Source organism: Benincasa hispida, chromosome 2 (genome assembly GCF_027475165.1).
Source record: "Benincasa hispida cultivar pf3 chromosome 2, pf3_genome.v1.1, whole genome shotgun sequence".
NCBI classification, from domain to species: domain Eukaryota; kingdom Viridiplantae; phylum Streptophyta; class Magnoliopsida; order Cucurbitales; family Cucurbitaceae; genus Benincasa; species Benincasa hispida.
The window spans coordinates 3,919,566-3,939,256 of NC_143479.1; the positions used below are offsets into that span (position 1 = coordinate 3,919,566).

Genomic DNA, 19,691 nt, shown 5'->3' on the forward strand with positions numbered 1-19,691 from the left:
AGACCTTGACAACTATATCAAGTCAAGAGTATGGTGCAAGGGAAAAACCAAGGAAAAAGAAAACTTAAACCGACCAAGACCGTCACCGGTTCGAATTAGAATCGATTTTTAGTTTTCTAAAAAACAAACCAATTCTAAAGATTCTAATCGTAACTATTTAATTCTGTTATCATTCGTATTGTGTATCATTAAACATTTACATTTTGCATGTGTTTGAAAGCTATAAAACATAGTTTTTCTTTCTTTCTTTTTTTTTTCCAAAGTTAGTTAACTACTTCTCATTTTGGTCTAGGATTCTTCTTGTTCGTAGATCATTTATGGCATGCACGAAAACTAAACCTACAATCACGCTCGACCCAATCAAATAATAAATCTCATTTGGACATTTAGATTTAAGTAATTGGTGAACGGCTAGAACTAATTGAATTATCAATTAATCGATTTGATCAAGTTTATCGAACGGTCTGATTTGGTTCTCTATATTCAATAATATTCTTAGTGATTTAATTTTAGTTTTACACTCAACCGAGCGAAATTGAACCATACCTTATACTCTAGTTAAAAGAGTAAAGTTTTCCTCCAAATCTCTGAGAAATTAAAACATTTACATTTTGCATTTGTAAAAAAGGTACAAATTCTATACATTGGTGAAAGGAATGATGAGGTATAATAGTAATATGTAATAATTTGAGCATAGGAACATATAATAATGGATGGGGTGACAAAGACCACTTTGCCACACTTGTTTGGTGCCACTTGAGTAAGTAAAAGCATATTCTAAAATAGCATTTTTCATGTTTTGACAATTTTTATTTTCTACTGTTGATAAACAGTATTTTTCTTCATTTTGATCAATAAACTCATTTTATTCATTGCAAAAATCTATAATTGAAAATAATTTTTTTCCCTATTGACACTATTATGTTGTTGGATTATGATGTTGACAAAACTGTCACACACACATGTATAAATATAAAAATGTCTGATAATTTTTCATAAAGAAGATTAATTCTCTTATGTCTAAATTTATCGAGTTATATCGATTTTCATTGCGAACTTTATATCTAATCAAATTGCACCTCAACTTTACGTATTGCAATTTAAAACCTTCAACTAGTGTTACAATTTGTTTCCATTGATAAGTTTTTGTTTAAAGAAGTGTTAAAAATTATCATATAAGTTCAATAAATTAAAAGATATATAGGATACAAATTTGATAGATTCCCAAAGAAAAACAAGACTCGAATTAAATTTTTGTTAAAAATTTATAGTCTGGCAAAGTTATTTGATTGAGATTTTTGCATTGTTTGTGTTAAAATTTTCGGGAAAGTTAGATAAATTTAAATGGTCAGTAGACATTAAATGTAATTGTCCCACGAGATTTACGAAGAAAACTGTTTCATAGAGTTGAATTTGTGTTTATGTTGATTTATGCTGATGTGATTCAATCTCTATTAATTGATCATCTAATTCTCTCTCAGTTAAATTTATATGCTTGATTTGAAAAAAACGGAGTGCGTGATGTTCTTGAAATTGAAGTTTTGGAAGAATACTTGGATTAGGGAGTCTTCATTGGGAGAATTCTCTCTAGGCTTGCTGGAGTATTAAGGACTCCTCAATCTATAGTGTTTTCATATGAACCCTATGGGCTTGGGTTTAATTGGTCCATGGACATGTCCCTGGATCCAACTAATTAGATTTGAGCCTTAATTGGCCTTTGGGCCAAATTAATAAATTTATTTTTTGGTTCAATTGAACTTTAGCCCAAATCATAATATTTAATTAAACTAAAACAATTAATTTGATTCAACGGTTAAGACGAAAACACATGTGATCATCGGGATCGACTAGTTTTTGTCTTTAATTTCAATTTATACACATGTCAATTTTTAATTAGTCCCAATTTGATTATTTTTAATTTCATCATTGATTTGATACACGACATAATAATTTGTGACTGGTTCAAAATTTATCGATATATTTATCAAAAATTAGAGTTGGATTTGATAGATTTAGTATATAGGTACAAATCAAACTTTTTTTCAATTATTTTAAAAAACTCTATTAGAAACTACAAATGAAGAATAAAATCGGTTTATTAAATTATAAATTTGATCAAAGTATTGCCCATTTAGCTTCAAAAATTTCAACTATTTGTTCAAGAACTTTGAATGATCCAATCGGCATTCATAACTTTTATATTAACGTTATTTATAGAACATAATGTTATTTGAAATTCTAACACCTTGGTCAATAATATATACTTTAATTATATCATGTCAAGTCAATCAATATTATTTATTTTATAAAACATGTCATGTCAAAATTTTCGTTAAAGATGTTAATGGAGAAAGATCAAAGAAGCATGATTAAAATTCAAGAGCAAGTAAAACATTTTAAAAGTTGATAATTAGGGTCCTGGTAAGTCATTTGATTTTTGGTCTTTCGTTTTTTTAATGTCAAGTCTATTTTCTTCTAATAATTTGTATATTTCAATTTCAATTTATTACAATGATTTGTATCATTCTTAAATAAAATAATTAAATTCTCAGCAAAATTCTAAAAACAAAAATAAATTTTTAAAAACTACTAAAAAAATCCAAACTTGATTAGGTTTTTGAAAATATTGAAAATAAATAGATAAAAGAGCAAGAAATTTAGAGTTGGAATGAGTGTTTATAGAGTTAATTTAAAAAATAAAAAATAAAACAAAAAAACTAAATGGCTACGGGACTTATAGTATACCATGAATACCGATACTGACATGTAAACTTGAACATAATTCAATTAGTCAACGACAACGATAATTTTACTTTTCGGTTCAATCAAAAGTTTGAATTTTTATCCCAAAATTTGAGGAAGTTATATTTAAGGGAAAAAAATAATAATAATGACATGGAAAGTGAAAATTGGTGAACCAAAATAAAGTAGAGACGTGGAAGCTGTTTCTTTTGTCCCTTGCATTGTCATTTCACTTATGGTGCCTACCTAATACTTTCGACATATTCATTATTCACAACCATTGATCAATCAAATTAGACTAAATTATATAAAATATATGTGAATTTTGTACTTTGTTTAATAAATATCCATGAGCTTTTAAAATTTTCAATGCTTATTTTAATTTTAAAAAATGTTAAAAAATATTCTTATCATGAATATTAAATGGAAATCGTTAGTACTTTATTTCAAAATTCTCTTAAACATTCAAATGTTTTAATAATCATTTTAAGAAAAAAAATTTAAAAATACTCTTATTGTTAGTATATAGACAAGAACTGTGAGTATTTTCTTTTTAATATTCTTTAATTTTTAATGACTGCATTAATGCTCTTAACCTCTAAAAAAACAAAAGATAAGAAATAGGTAGATTTATTTTTGTTCTCATTTGTCCAATTCTTATATCAATTTTCTCGATAACCAAAAAGAATCCAAAATTTTAAGTTAAAACATAAAATCTCTTAAATTCTCACAAAGTGTCAAAATTAAAGTCTCCAATTAAAACTCAACAAAACAATAGATTGTAAAATACAAAAAGGATCGACAAAGAAATATCATATTTGATTATGGGGAACATTATTAAGTAATCTAATTTGATTTTCGAATATGAATATCAACAAAGTCTTAATGACTATTGTTGAATGAGAAATTTTGGACCAATCACAAGTTGTCGCGTCATTCACTAAATTAAATGATGAAATTCCAAATCAATAAATTTGGACCAATAAGGAACTGACACATGTCTCAAATTGAAGTTGAAGACAAATTTCAGTGACGTCACGTGATGTCATCATGACCGTTGAATCGAGTAAAGATTAATTTAGCCCAGTATGATATAATTATTTGGGTAAAAGTACCGTTGATCCCAAAATCGGGCTTAATGAGGCATAAATACCGAAGTGGGTCCGGACCCAAATAACTGAGCTCGAGGGCTAGGCCCAAATCAACGGGCCCACTAAACCCATGGATCAACTAGGGCCAAACCATGGGCCAGCCAAACCTATGGGTCAGCCAGCCCAAGTCCATGAAGCCCATCAAAGAGTAGAGGAACTCTTCTCATTTCAAAGGTCATCAATTCTACCTTCAGAGAGTCCAAAGAGAATTCGAGACTCATGTAGTTGCACTCCTAGAAGACAAAAGACCCTTGAAGACACAACCACTCGTCTAAGACTTCTACTTCAAGAATGTTTGGTGTTTTTCTCCTTCAAGTCAAGCACATTCACCCAACTGAGAGAGAATCAGATGATCAAGTACTAGAGATCGAACCATATCGCATCAAATCAACCTCAGCCTTAACACCAACTCAAGTTCAACTCCACGAAACACGTTTCTCCGAAAGCCCTAAGAGGGTATTGAAGAAGAGAGTTAAAAATAGAGGAAGATTTACTATAGATTGAAATAGAGAGACAAGGGAATAGAAGATGAAAGTGAAATATAACGTAAGATTAATGGTTTCATTTATATACTGATCCCATAAGAGTTTTTTTTTTTTTTTTTTTTTTTAAAAAAAAAAAAAACAGCTAGAGTATTTTTAGTGAAATATTTGAAAATCCATAAGGTAATTTGAAAGAAAGTTCAAAGATAGTGGGTTATTTTCAATAACGAAGCCATCGAATTAAAACTAATAAAAGTTAGGAAAATATATATATTTCTAATTTGTACCACAAATTTAGATGAGTGTCCAGATCATAACTTCAGAAAAAACCCCGTCAAATTTACCCTTTAATTCAAAATTCTCATTTGAAAATTCGTTAGAATGTTATTCTCCTATACGTTCAATAAATTACATAGGTATGATATATAATAATTGATATGATTTCAAAGAAATATCTATGTTAGAACTAACTTTTTTCTAAAATTCGTAAATTTTTGTAAAATTATTATTCAATAGTTAATTCGTTACCTTAGTCAAATTTAAATTTGACCAAAATTTGACATTATTAAAATTAATTTATTGATGGAGAATTTTACCTTATTTTCATTAAAAAAAAAGGTAAATTACTGAATGGTTTAGCTGAATACGAAAATATTATTAGTTCAACTAAGCAAAAAAAGAAATGGCTAAGTTAGTACAAGGAATGGCTAGTTCAATTAAGCAAAAAAAGAAGTAAGGTTATGTCTCTCATTTGAAGATGACTTACTCTTACCCTTTGGGGTGGTCGAGTGGGGCTATTTATAAGCCTATCCTCTCACACACATCTACAGTTACGTGTGACGTTAAGAGTGCCAAGGACGTTTATGGTGCTCAAGGTTGCATGGTATTAGTCTAGACCCAGCTAGGTTACTTTTTAATTGGTATGTATTTATCGTCAGCTGGTCAGGCCAAACTACGAGGTACTAAGATTTTTCTTTTTGAGACTCACGTCACACGCTTCTCTATAGCTTTTCCTAGTACCTCATAGGCTTTAGGCCGGTCCATGGACTTTGGATCTTGACTTGGACAACCTTATTTTTACTCTAAGATTTTAAATTCATTTCAAAACATTAAATATCTTTATATATGTATTAACATGACGATGATTGGTAAAATAATTGTACATGTGGCACAAGTGGCATGTTTTAATCATTAGTCTAAACATTATATGATTGATTAATTAATAAAACTCAATATTTTGAGGTGTATAAAAATAACCAACTCTATAATATTACACAAAAATGTAAATCTAGGAGGAATAGTTACCAAATATAAGCAACCACCACGATGACACATAAAAAATATCGCTAACTTATTAGATACATGATTCAAAAGAAAATATGATGATAGGTTATCATTCAAAAGCATTTTTTTTAAAAAAAGGTTCATCAATAATGTTTTTTGAGAAATAGCTCACAATACTAAAATTATATTATATGAATTGAATTAAAATGTCATTGTAGAAGATTTCTTATATCTTATTCCTTAGCTCAATTTTGTGAATGATTTTTTTCCCCATATATACACAGTTTTCTTGTTTTAAACTTTGATGTGTTAGCTTTAGGGCTTCAATTAAACCAAGTATTTTGATAATAACAAACTCAGATTTTTTGTACTAACATTTTCAGTATTTCAGAGTCCTAACTTGTAGATCTCGGAAAGAGGATTCCAACGCAATTTGAATCGCTCAAATCGGAGTTCAAACGAGAAAGTTATAAGCAAAAGAAGATTGGAGAGGAAATCCAACGTGACAATGACACGTGGCACCTTGCTAACATGGCATCTAACATAGCGGCTGACGTGGCACACAAACGGTCAATATTGATGACGTGACAGCTGGCGTGGCGCTCCAACTGGTCACTTTTTGCTGGTGTGGCGATGACGTGGCACATGATGTGGCAATGTCGTGGCGACCGTGGACAAATGAGATAATGACAAGTGGCGGTCACCAAGCTTCACGCGCGGACGCGCACACGTGCCTGCAGTTTCTTCACAGAGTGCGGCGCGTGACGCTCAATCCTCTCCCCTGTACACGTGGTGCTCATATCATCCGGCTAGTTTTTATTTTTATTTTTATTTTCTTATTTTCCTTTAATTTCCTGATCCAATTTTCTTCAAATTCTCACCAAATTTCAGCATTTTCAAATTTGATTTTCTTCCTAAATTTTCATCCTTCAAATCATTTTTATTCTCCAAATCTCAATAATTCCAATCTTTCAAAATTCCTTTTCAAATCCTCTCATTTTCTATTTTTATTCAATCTCCACCCTTCATTTGCAATCATATCCAATGGCCAAATTTATCCCCCTCGCTTATAAATTCGACTTGATTTTACTCTTCATACACACACCAAAAGCTATCAAGTCTTAATATTTCAATTCTCTCTACTCTCAAATTCTTGTCCTCCTGGCTCCTAAATTGGCCTAGAGTTATTTTTGTGAGTTTTTTTTAGTGCTCAACTTGTGTATTTAGCCTTCAAGAGGTAATATTGTGAGGTTTTCTTTTATTTTTTGGGAATTGTATTAAGGTGTGGGTACACCTTAGGGAGAAAAAGAAATTGGTTTGATCCTGAACCAGTAAAAAGGATCTTGGGTTTCTCTTTAGCCTAGGAAAAAGATGGTCGTGTGTCGGTTTGGTCCTCATCTGCAAGAGGATCACTTAGTGAAATACCCAAGAAAAAGTCTTGGAGAGTGGAGTAGGCAATTTGTCGAACCACTATAATTCTGGGTGTTTTCTCTTCCTCTCTCTTTTATTTATTGTTTTCAAATTTTTTGCTTCTTGTCTTAATTATTTTTTTAATCTTTCCAAATTGCATGATTTAATTTTTAGTGTGTTATTTAAATTTATCCCTGGTTAAATTGTCTTTAAATTTGAAGTTATCCTAGCTTGCATTAATCAAATTAGTGGGTTAACTTTATTGAGTATTATTTGAAGATAAAATTATTTAAAAAAAAATTGATAGTCAACCCTATTCACCCCTCTAGTGTTGCCTTTAGATCCTACATGATGAACCCATGAAAAAGGTTATATGTTAATACATATTTGGAGTGGCCAAGAAAAATTGTTTTAAAAAAAAGTCATTTTTATTAAACATTTTTTAAATATAGAAACATTTAAAATAAAGACACTCATAGGTTAGATTACATTTTCTTAAAAGTGTTTTTATACTCAAAATATTTATATTAATGTCAAATTACCATAAAAAGACTAAAAACACTATCAACGAGTAGTTGGAGTGACTATTAGAGTTATTTATAGGTGGTTGTCGGAGGTAATTGTTGATATCGGCTATCAAAGTTGGTTGTTGGAGGTAATCATCACTAAAATTAGGCGTTAGAAGTAGCTTTCGTTGGATTGACCATCAGAGTGACCACTAAAGTTAGTTGGAGAAGTAGTTGTCAAAGTTGGTTAAAATAACCTTTACCTTCTATTTTCTTAACACACGTCTCAAATAATGAGTGGACTATTATAACCCATCCAATCCATTTAAAATTAAAACTCCAAACACCTCCAAAAAATTTCAAATAATTTATTGTTGATTCAAATTTAAGGGTATATATATACATACACTTGGGGTTCAGTTCTTTTACTATTTCTTTTTCAGTCTAAATCAAATTGAACCAATAGTTCTAGTGTTTTTTTTTTTCAATCTAAATATAAATCAATATGTACAATTTTATAAATAAATTAATTAATTTAAAAGAACCAAACCGATGATTCGACTAGGGGTGTTCGTGAGTTGGATTGAAAGACTTTTTGGACCCAACCTAATTGTTCGGGTTGTTAATTTGTTCAGCCCAAATAACCCTTCTTAAAAGATGAACTCAACCCAACCCAAACATTTGAGTTGGGTTGGTTCGGGTTGATTAGGTTATTTTTGTAAGTTATTAATATGTAAAAATTTGATTTAATTATTTACATATATTGAATTAAGATCAACAACTCAATTTCAATTTATATAATGAATATTTTTTTTCAAAGAGCTAAAAAACTGTTTTTAGGAGTTATTAGAGAATAAATTATCCAAAAAGAATGATAAAACTTAAATAAATATATGTATATATGATTGTAATAAGTAAAAAAAAAAATATACATTGTAAAGTTAATAATAAGTTCGGGTTGGTTTGAATTATTTTAGATGAACCCATGAACTAATAAAAACCGCATGAATTGGGTTGGGTTGATCGATTTTTTCAGATCATCGAGTTTTTTTAACACAGATTCGACTTAGTTCCATTAGATTTTTTTTTATTATTTTTATTTTTTATTGCAAGGCCCAATGAAATAGGCCCAACGAAAATTGAAATGTACTCAACAGCAATGCACGTTATGATTCCGGGAAAATCAATCAATTTTCCGGGAAAATTCCTTCTGAATCCTCAACCGGAAGCCGGGAAGAAAGAAGAACCGAAACGAAGAAGAGTTGAAATTAAAGATCGGCATTAATGGCGGGAGATCAACAGAAGCAGATCCGGAATTTCATGTTACATTTTCGAATAAAAAGAAAACAAGAACAGTTTGGATTCATACATGAATACACGGATTCAGATTAAGGGATAGAACACAGAAACCAAAAAAAAAAGAAAGAAAGAAAGGAGAAATGGAAAAGGAACGAAGGATAGAAATCGACTTCGTAGTTCGTTACCTCTCTCACCCGGTTAATTACTAAGAACTTACCAAAACCTAGAGCTAGGGCTAGGGCGCCGCCGCGGCAGTTCCATTCTGATTCGCCGCCTTGGAGTTCGAATTAGCGGTCATCATCTTCCTAAACTCTTCGAAATTCACATTTCCGTCTCCATCGGAATCGACGGAGTGGATCATTCGTTGACAGTCCTCCTTGGAGCAACTGATCCCGAGGCGATTGAGGACGAGATGGAGCTCGGAGTGGGAGATTAGGCCGTTATGGTCCTGATCGTAGAGGTCGAAGGCGTCACGAAGCTCCGACGCTCCAGCCTCGTCGGAGGCCATCGGTTCCTTGCAGAAGGCGGCGAACTCGTCGATGTTGATGTAACCGTCCTTATCGGAGTCGAGATCCTCCATGACGGAGCGGAGCTCCTCGTAAGGGATGGAGGAGCCTAAGGATTTGAGGACGGAATCGAGCTCGGAGATGGAAATCTTGCCGTCGCCATTTGCATCGAAGCGTTCGAAAACCTTGCGGAGTTCCTCGTTGTCCTGGAGGAAGACGGAGGGCTTGGGCTTGGAGACTTGGTCGGCATCGGAGTTCGAGGCCGGAATCTGGTTGGGGTCGGTGGCCATTATTTTAAGGTCAAAATTGAGAGAAATAGACAGAAAGGGTAGTTTTGATTTTGTAATGAAGAAAATTGGGAAGGGAAATTGGGTATTTATAAGGGGAAAATTTGAAGAAGATGAGAGGAGGAAATCCGACGGCACACGGTGTCTCCTAATTTTTCTCCTTTTTCTTGTTCTTTAACGGTCAAGGAAAATCAGCCATAAAAAAAAAATATTTTTATTCACTTTTTAAGAATTATTGTTTATTATTATTATTACTGCAATTGGATCTTACACCTTTTTTAAATATTCATTTTTAATAAATATTTTTAAAAGCTTTTTAGTCTAGTTTGTAAACTGACCAACTTGGTAGAGGAAGCCGACCTAATGCCTCAATTGGTCGAAGACTCCGATTAATCTTCACATGACAATAAATTTATTTGATAGAGAAAGAACAAGACTTGCAAAATAGAAAGATTTATGTATTTGTATACGGTTGTCACATACTTTTCGATGCTTTAGTAATGGATAATAAATACAATAAGTTAACAGTTTGTTTAGACATTAATATGATGTATTTATTAGAGTAATTGATCTACGTTGTTCGAGTTTTGGAGTCTTAGGATAAATCTTCGACTCATCGAGGGATTTGCCTTATTTGGAGCTTGGCTAGGGTCAGCTTCGATCTTGACCAAAGACAAGCACCTTCCTTTAAGCCCATTTTGGTTCTAGGATGATGCTTTGGGTCGAGGCATGCGCGGGACATGCCCTATTTACTATTTCGCTAGACTTGACCTTGGGCTTGGACGAACTGAGCACATTGATTTTTTGCTCGAACCTTTCTTTTCTTTTTCTTTTTTTTGGGGAAACATTGCTTCTATCTTTGAGTTTATATTCTTCGGTCCAAAGTCACCCATAACACAAAAATATCTTTGAATTTTGGGGTATGCTTCAATTATGCTCCTATCTTTGAAAAGCTTTATTTTTACGTTTGAATTTTGAAAAGGTTTCAAACAATATTGTTTTTTTGTTAAAATAAAATATTGAAATTGGCATGGCAATCGATGGTAGAAGATGTACGTGATATCATTTACCACATATAGAACATAATTAAGTTTGTTGTTACTATTTATTTCATTTCAAAAGATATCGTTAAAATTACTTGCATAATAACTTGTACACATTTTTCTCATGACAATTTAAATGGATTATTATGCAAATGAAATTAAGTAAGCCTTCTAATATCTATGCAAAACATGCACTCATTCTTTAAGATCGAAGCTTCAAATCTCGATACCCTACATATATTATACTAACAATAAGTTTGTATCTAATAGGTTTCGAAATTTTAAAATGACCCATAAATTCTCAATTTTGTGCTCAATTTTATGTCTAATATAATAGCCCTTTCAAGTTTAAAAGTGCTCATTAGATCTTTGAACAAAGTGTTTATAAATTCACAAACTTCCGATACAACATGTTTGATACAATTTAAAATGATTGAAGTTATTAAACATAAAAATGAATTTTATGTACATAGGACCTTACAAGTTTCTATTATATGTCTAATTAGTTTATGAATGAAATCAAAGTGTCGAAAATGTTAAAAGACTTATTAGAGACAAAAAAAAAAAAAATAAAATGAAATTTTAAGAACGTATTAAATAATTTTAATAATCCAAAGACTTATTAGTACAAAAATGTTAAGACCTCGTATGATAAGTATCTAGGTTTTTTAAAATTAGACTTATAAATAATACCATCATCTATTGTTTTAAAAAATAAAGAAAAAAAAGTTTTAAAGAACTTATTGTTTATAAAATTTGACTATGAATTTAAATATTAGTTTTGTTTTTAAAAGGATTCAACTGCAATAACAAAGGGCAAGAAAACAAGCATATAAACATAATTTTGTGGCTTAGTCAAATTTGTTGATACCATATAATCTTATAGTCAAAATATATGTAATTTCCCAACATATATCATACACTACAAATTTGGCAATTTGAATTTAAATTAATTTTATTTTCTTTATTTAGTAGAAAAATGGAAGCGTTGACTAAAAGGAGTGAATGTGTACAATTACAAAATACAAGCTGCAAGCGAGTGTTCTAGAGTTGGAATTACAAAAATGCCCCTATCTATAAAGAGAGAATATTTAGAGAGCAAGCAATGTTTTCTTTTTTTTCCTTTTTTCTTTTAATAATAAATTATTTTATTCAAATTATAAATTCAGTTCTAGATTTTTAAGTTTTGTAATTTGGTTTCGGAAATTTAAATTTTGTGTTTTTGTTTAATAAGCACACAAACTAAAAAAAATGTATATTAGATGATTGAGTTTTTAATTTTGTATTAATAGGTTTCTAATGTATTTGAATTTTTTAAGAATTAACTACTCTATTAAATATAAAATCGATTTTTTAATGGAGTTCTAAAAGTTCATTTAGTAGAAAGTTTTGAAAATAGAAATTCAAAAATAAAGAATTTGATGAAAACAAAATTATATTTTATGATTTTGTGTTTAGTAGCATATTCATAAATTGAATTTTAATTTAAACAATTGTTTAAAATGTGTTTGACACTATTATTGAAGAAAAATTTTGGCCAAGAAAAAACAAATTTGACCTCACGTGACAACAATGGTAAATTTCTAATTAAAAATGTATGATAATTATATAATGAAGAAGAAAACAGAAATTTTAATTACCCCATATGGAGTCGTGATGGTTTATTTACAGGAGATCTAATCTAGGGTTTTATCTTAACCATACTAGGGTCAGCTTATGAGTTTTCTAATCCTTAACAAGTTAGGAATAAATCTCGTATTATCTTACATTATCTTGATCCTCGCTTTTATTCTCTTAGGCCAAAATTCACTCTTCACCAATCATATTTGTAGAATTTTCAAAATGTGACTCATTTTATCTTTTAAAAATGAAATTGAATGGACTAAAATGGTCGGTTTTTTAAAAATATAAGAAAAAAAAATAAATCGAGGATAAAAGTATAAGAATTAAAATGAACATTTTTAAAGTATAAGAGTTAAAATGAACTAAAACGAAGATCCAAATAAATCTTTAAAGACAAAATCAAAAAGTATAATGAGTAAAATAATATTTAAAGCAACATATACTTAGGTTATGAAATATGCATGGAGGGATTCTTTTTCTTATAATAAAAATAAAACAAATTGATGAAAGAACGTAAAGAAGAAAGAATCTGGAGAATGGACGTAGCCGAATCCAAATAAAATAAAATAAAATGAAAAATGAAAAATAAAAAATAAAAAATAAATAAAAAATAAAAAATAAATAGAGGGCCGCGTGGGGATAGTACGCGTCTTGAAGGACGCGTTTTTAAATTTCAACACAACTACGCAATCCCTTTCTTACATCTCATCCTTACTCCTCGCTTTTACTTCCCTCACATTCCCTTCATGATATCCTATCAACCACAACGACTATATGGATACGATTGGATACGATTTCATTAATTTTTAAAAGATTAAGATACAGATACGTTTAAAATATATTTTATTTTTCTTTCAAAAAATTTAGGATATAGATAAATTTAGCATACGTTAATAACAATAGCACATAATAGAATATAAACACTGAAATACAATACAAAAAAAATCAACATCTAAGATGTTGAAGTAAAATAGTTAATAAAATACAATAGAAAAGTGACTCATATTGCAAAGAAGACGAATAAGAAGATTAGAGGAAAAAATATGAAGATGAACGAAGAACTTTTTCATTGAATTGTTGAAGATATCCAAATGGTTTATAGTTTGGTAGACTTTGTGGAGACTCAAATGTGATGATAGAGATTAGATGATTCTATTCTAGGGTTTGGTCTATTATTTTATTTTCTTTTTAATTTTGGACTCGAGTAATAAGCTTTTTAAATAGGTTCCATAGTTTTAGATTGAGAAAGATTGATGAGTTATTTGTCTTTTTTCTTTAAAAAAAAATACTCGTAGAAATAGATACGTCAAATCGCGTGTCATACGTATCTGGGAAGTATATGAAAGTATCAGTATCCAATACATGTCTGATACAGATTCTTTGACTCACATGAAGTATTTGTACTCCAATCTCACTTACTATAAACCAAATGCGTTTGGGACTTTGTGGAGACTTATTCTCACTCCCGATTTTGCTCCGTTCGAGAACTATTTCATTTTTTATTTTTAGGTTTATAAAAATTAATTCATTTTCTTTCAATTTCTTACCACGATTTGTATTTTTTCTTAAATTTAAAGTTGAATTCTAAGTTAAATTTCAAGAACAAAATAAGTTTTTAAAAACTTTTTTTTTTATTTAAAAATTTTGGTTTAGTTTTGTAAAACATTGATAAAAAGTAGATAGTAAATTAAGAAATTTTGAGGTGGAAAAGAATGCTTATAAGCTTAGTTTTCAAAAACAAAAAGTAAATAATTAAATGATTACCGAAATCGAGCCTAAAATATTCATTTTAGTTTTTTTTTTTTTTAATTTTTTTTTATTTTGATGGTCATTTAGTTTAGGACTCATGTACTTTCAATAAAATTAAAATAAAAAAATTGCACAAACTACTCCTGAACTATAAATTTAATACAATTACACCATAATTTTTTTTAATTTAATTGATTTGTTACAATTATACCCTAAACTATTAATTTGATCAATTAACCCCTCCATTGTTAGTTAATTATTGTAATCAAGCCTTTGTAATTTGTTAAGTTTTTGTATTTGCTATTGTCCGTGAGTTATATATATATTCAATGAAATAACATTTGATTAAATTTAATTTTACAATTATATCAATACGAATACTAACATAGAGAGTTGATAGAAAAATTTGGAAGTGAAAATAATATCCATACGCTTGATTTTCAAAACAAAATAGTTACAAAATGGGGCAAAACATTTATTATTTATTGGTAGTCTTCTAAAGAGATGTACTTATACCATTATTTTGCATTTATATGTATATACACTTTTTAACTAGAGATATTTTTACCAAATATTCATGTTGAGATTTTTTTTTTCGTGACTTTGTAACAGGGATCAAGAGAGGAGAAGACCTTTCAAAAGAAGAAAGAAAAAAGAAACCAATCTCTTGATTTTAAACAAGTGGCATTCTTTTTTAAAAAGAAAATTATTCCCACAAGCATTCTAGTCGCAAATTGGCAACGATACCCAAGTTAACAGGGATATTCCTCTATTTTTAAAAACATTCAAAAAAAAAAACAAAACGCTTCGAATAATTTTCAGTGAAGTATCCTTGTCGGATTCGTAGGTATAACTCAGAAAATTAATAATTTTCACAAAATTTATTAGACGTTTAAAAGATAAAAAATAAATAGACACAAATATTGACTAGACTGATAACTGAACCAAAAATGTTTTGTTATTTATTCTTTTCTTACCACGTGTGCAAAGCGTGTGAGATTTCTCAGCCGTCACACTTTTCATTCTTGTCGGTAAGTTACGGATATTTTTGTTCCTAAAACTTTCCTAAACCATATTTTTAATTTACCATTAAACCTTTATTACATTTAACGTTAATTCTGACCAACCATTTCCCTTACTATACAAATGTTTTTAGTGTGTATTTTTTTCGGAAAAAATCTTCATATCATGAATTTCCTTTTTTTAAAAAAAACCATATTAATAAAAAGTATTTACATCTGTTTGTTATTTATTTATTTATCTTAGTTTTAGTTTTTCACTTCTACAAAATAATTTTAAATACTTGGTCAAAAGTAAGAAACATTGTTTTTTTTCCCTCTCAAAAACTCATTCTACTTAGTTTTCAAATTTCGGCTATGATTATGATATCATATCACATCAAGACCATATCTGAAATAAAATTAAACAAAGAAAAAACATTATCAAACAAATAAGAAACTTTTAAATTTTTTTTCTTGTTTTTGTCAAAATATTTTCTAAAAGTGGAAACAAAAGAAACTACCTTGTTTTAAGAGAGAAAACGACAATAATGAAAGAAAATGGTTGCCAAGGATAACTTTTGCATTTTCCCCTCTTGAAATAAATTATAAAGAACAATTATTTCTAATTTCTAATTTTTAAGTATATCGTGACTCAACATAGTTTAACTAACATAAAACTTGTACAATTAATCTCAAAATTAGAGATTCAACCTTTCCAAATGTTCCACCCCACATATTGTTAAAAAAAGAAAAAGAAAAGAAAAAGTACCATACCATAACATCACACATCTCTAAATGGTAAAAAGTAGATAATTCGTCCATAAACTTTCAATTATGTCTAATATGTTCATGAACTTAAAAATGTCTTATAAGTTTCTAAACTTTCAATTTGTGTCTAACAAGTTTTCCGACTTATAGCATACTTAACAAACCTATTTAATACAAAATTGAAAGCTCGTGGTCCTACTAGACATAGTTGACTTTCATTTCTAATAGATTTTTTTTTTTAATAAAAAAAATTGTAGTAAAAAATTTATTAGATACCAAAGATAAAGATTTTTACAATTTAGGAACATGCTAAACACTACACTAAAAGTTTAGAGACTAATTTTATAATTTGATCTTTATTCTACCATTACACATAGACTCGATAAAGAAGTAACATCCCCTAAATATCAACATTATAATTCATATATGAAAATGAAAATATAAAGGGAAAAGGATATTTCTTCTAGTTTTAGCATCACCAAAGAAAATGCTAGGCAAAAATTATCAAAAGTAAACATAAAATTCAGGCCAAAGAACAAAAAAGCTAAGGAATTGATAATAAACAATCACTACCTCGTCAGATTATATGGAAAAAGAGGTCGATGTGACTGTGATTGCAACTTTTCTATCTTTTTCCTTTTAGCAAGAATGTGTATAATTTAACAAACCCAAGATATGGTGTAGATCCTCAGTGTGGAAATGATAGTACAAAGTGATAGAAAGCTTTACCTGATCACTTGTAACCACTAGGCCAAAGTAAGATGTCTCTGAGCTTTCATTGCGTTTCACCACCTTTATGACAAATAGTTACCTACAAATCAGAAAAGTAAAAAGAAATAATGAACAAATGCCAGGAATGAATTTGCAGGTTAACGTTCTCCATTAGAAAAATATCCTCCACAAGATTTCGTATAAACTAGCTTTTACCAGATCCTGTGTCCTCTCTTTCTCCTAAAACCACAGAGAACGTTAGTAATATAAATCAGAAATGTGAAAAATTAGAACAGTGAACAATGTTCCTCAGAAGTGCTTCTGGATATTTTATAAGTCCAATCTGACAGTTAATTAAGCCTTACAACTGGAACATGAATGTTATGGCAGGAATTAGATAAGTTTATATAGAATGCAACAAACCTCAACAGAGATGGAAATGCATTCAACCATGTTTTGGAAGGTCTATTCCTGTCAGATTTCATGGTTTTGAAACCAAGTTCTAGACACATGATTCTTTTACCAAGAGGAAAAGCATGATGGCTCTAGAGTAGAGTCACAGGATTGGATGTGTTGGACATCAGCCGATCTCTGTGCAGAAAGACTGAGCTTTTACACCAATCTAAACATCAATTTAATTATACTTGCAAATATCTGTCCAAGTATGTCTGGTCCAAGCCATCTTGAGGTTGGTTGGTTAAATCCTTGGGAAGAGATTGTGTCATCTCATTTCTATGTAATTTGTGAAGAATCCTCCAGGTAACGGCATCAGGTGCTAACCCATTCTTTCTCATCTCTGTGACCAGACGATATGCTTCTCCTTTTAACCCCAACTTACACGCAGTATTGATCACAATATTGTAGCAAAAGATACTTGGAGAAACCCCAGAATCTGCTAGTTCATATAGGAAATGACAAGCTTCGTTAAATTTGCTGGAGTGGCAAAGTCCTTTAAGAATAGCAGAATAAACAAAACTATCATGAATCTTTGATGGCCAGACTATATCTTTCCAGAATCTTTTAACTTCCTCAATTTGATTGGAATCACATAACCCATCAATTATCGCAGCGTAAGTAGTACTGTCAGCTTGGATGCCATTTCTAACCATTCTGTCAAAGACATCCATTGCTTGGTTTGCCTGTTGAAGTTTAAACAAACCTCGAATAGTGGCATTATACGTAATAACACCTGGCACAATGCCTTTTTCTGGCATTACTTTATACAATATATCAAGAGATTCCCGGATCCTCCCAACAATCAGTAAGCCACATATCATAGTTGTGAAGGTTACTGAATCAGGGGTACAGAATTTACCAATCATCATATCGTTTAATACCTTTAGAGCTTCTTCAATGCTTCCAACCTTGCAGAATCCCTTGATGACTGTATTGAGGGTAATGACATCAGGGTGACAATTAGTTCGAAGCATTTCAACAAGCGTGTTTAAAAGCTCAGTTGAGTTATTCGTAAGGCAGACAGCTCTCAGGTATATGTTGTAAATTCTAGTTCTATCCACGCCTTCCTTGTCTATCATTATTTGAAGAACTTCCTTAGCCTTTTGAACGTCTAGCACATTGCAAAGACCTTCTAAAAGAACCTTATATGTATATTCAGATGGCGAGTACCCAAATTCAACTCCTTCTACTAACAACTGATAAGCCCGCATACAACTTCCCTCCTTGCTAAGCCCATGAATAATAGAATTATACGATAGCAAACCAGGATTAATTCCTTTCTTCCTCATTATATACACAATTCTTGAGGCCCCATGATGTCTTTTAGCTTTACAAAGTGAATCTATCATCTGCCCATAGGCAAATTCCTCGGGCACACTCTGCCCCTGAGGCATATCTTCTGCAATTAAAAACACCTCGTGGAAAGAACCCACTAGACACAAAGAATCAACAAGATGGGCAAAAGCTGCACTGTTTACAGAGGAGTCCATTTCTCCCTTCATCCTCTCCCAAAGCTTGCACATCAACGCCTTCCCAGTCTCAAAATCCCGCTTGTAAAGAATCCCATGAATTAGAACACTGTATGCAAGCGAATTAGGTTCCACATCATTCTCAGGCATTTCCTCAAACAGTTTCTCGGCAGCAGATACATTACCAACACGGCAGTATCCATCAATCAAGGCAGTATAGGAAACAACATTTGGGCGATGCCCTCTACTCTTCATATCAAATAAAACCCTATGAGCTACATTCGGTAGTGAAAACGAACAGAACTGATCAATCAAGCGATTATAATTCACTATAGAAGGAACAAACTCAGGCTTAGCATCAAACAAACAAACAAGCAAACGCAAGGTGCAATAGGGAGATCGAGAATCAAGCAAACGAGCAAGAAGAACATTACAAGTCCGTTCATCGGGCACACACCGAGAAGCAACAGAGAGCATAAAACGGCAGTGCGCTTCATGGAACCGGCGGGCATCACAGAGACCATGGATTATGCTACCGAGATTAAGAGGGTGCAATTGGTAGCCGTGAAGGCGAAGAGCATCGAGTAGCCTAAGCGCTTCATCGACATTTCGATCTTTGGTACAGAGGCCGTGAATCTTCTTCGTCCAGTAAGAGACGTCGGCGACACTCTCCTCTGGTGCCCATTCTCGGCCGTCCGATCCCTTTTCCGGCTGATACCGAAGGAAATTGGCGGTTCTGGTGAAGAGAAACGAGATCGATGGCGTAATGGAAACGATTTTCGGGGCGATTTTGATCGAGAGCGATCGGTCGGCCGCGCGAAACATTGCAGGCGCATTCTTGTGAGAGTTGAAGCTTTAAAATTCGCGGCAATTTTTGTTCGGATCGTCTCTTTAAATCGAGGGCTTTTTTGCCATTGGACTTCGGATGTTTAATTGGTCCAACAAATTCAATTTGATGGGTTTTTTTTTTTACATTTTGATATATCTGAGTTGGAGTCGATAAAAAAAAAAAAAATAAAAAAATTAGAGATTTGAATATCTCAACCTAAAACTCAATATAATAATAATAATTTATTTAAAAAAATAATAATAAAATTGTTATTCACCTAAAAGCTAAACTGATTTTGTTATATCATAAAAAATAATGAAATATTGATATAAAGTAAATCAAGTTAAATTGGTCAATGATAATTTATATGGTCTT

At 31.0% G+C, this 19,691-nt stretch overlaps 2 protein-coding genes across 2 annotated transcripts; both read right to left on the reverse strand.

Moving 5' to 3' along the window:
- Positions 1–8,835: 8,835 nt before the first annotated feature.
- LOC120070694 (putative calcium-binding protein CML27) lies at positions 8,836–9,894 on the reverse strand. The gene has a single exon (XM_039022539.2). The coding sequence runs from the start codon at positions 9,668–9,670 to the stop codon at positions 9,110–9,112; it is 561 nt and encodes a 186-aa protein (XP_038878467.1). The 5' UTR covers positions 9,671–9,894; the 3' UTR covers positions 8,836–9,109.
- A 6,353-nt stretch (positions 9,895–16,247) lies between these two features.
- On the reverse strand, positions 16,248–19,431 carry LOC120070617 (Pentatricopeptide repeat (PPR) superfamily protein). The gene is made up of 2 exons (XM_039022431.2): positions 16,986–19,431; positions 16,248–16,662 (listed from the first exon to the last, which is right to left on the reverse strand). The coding sequence occupies exon 1, from the start codon at positions 19,310–19,312 to the stop codon at positions 17,201–17,203; it is 2,112 nt and encodes a 703-aa protein (XP_038878359.1). The 5' UTR covers positions 19,313–19,431; the 3' UTR covers positions 16,248–16,662; positions 16,986–17,200.
- Between the last annotated feature and the right edge of the window lie 260 nt (positions 19,432–19,691).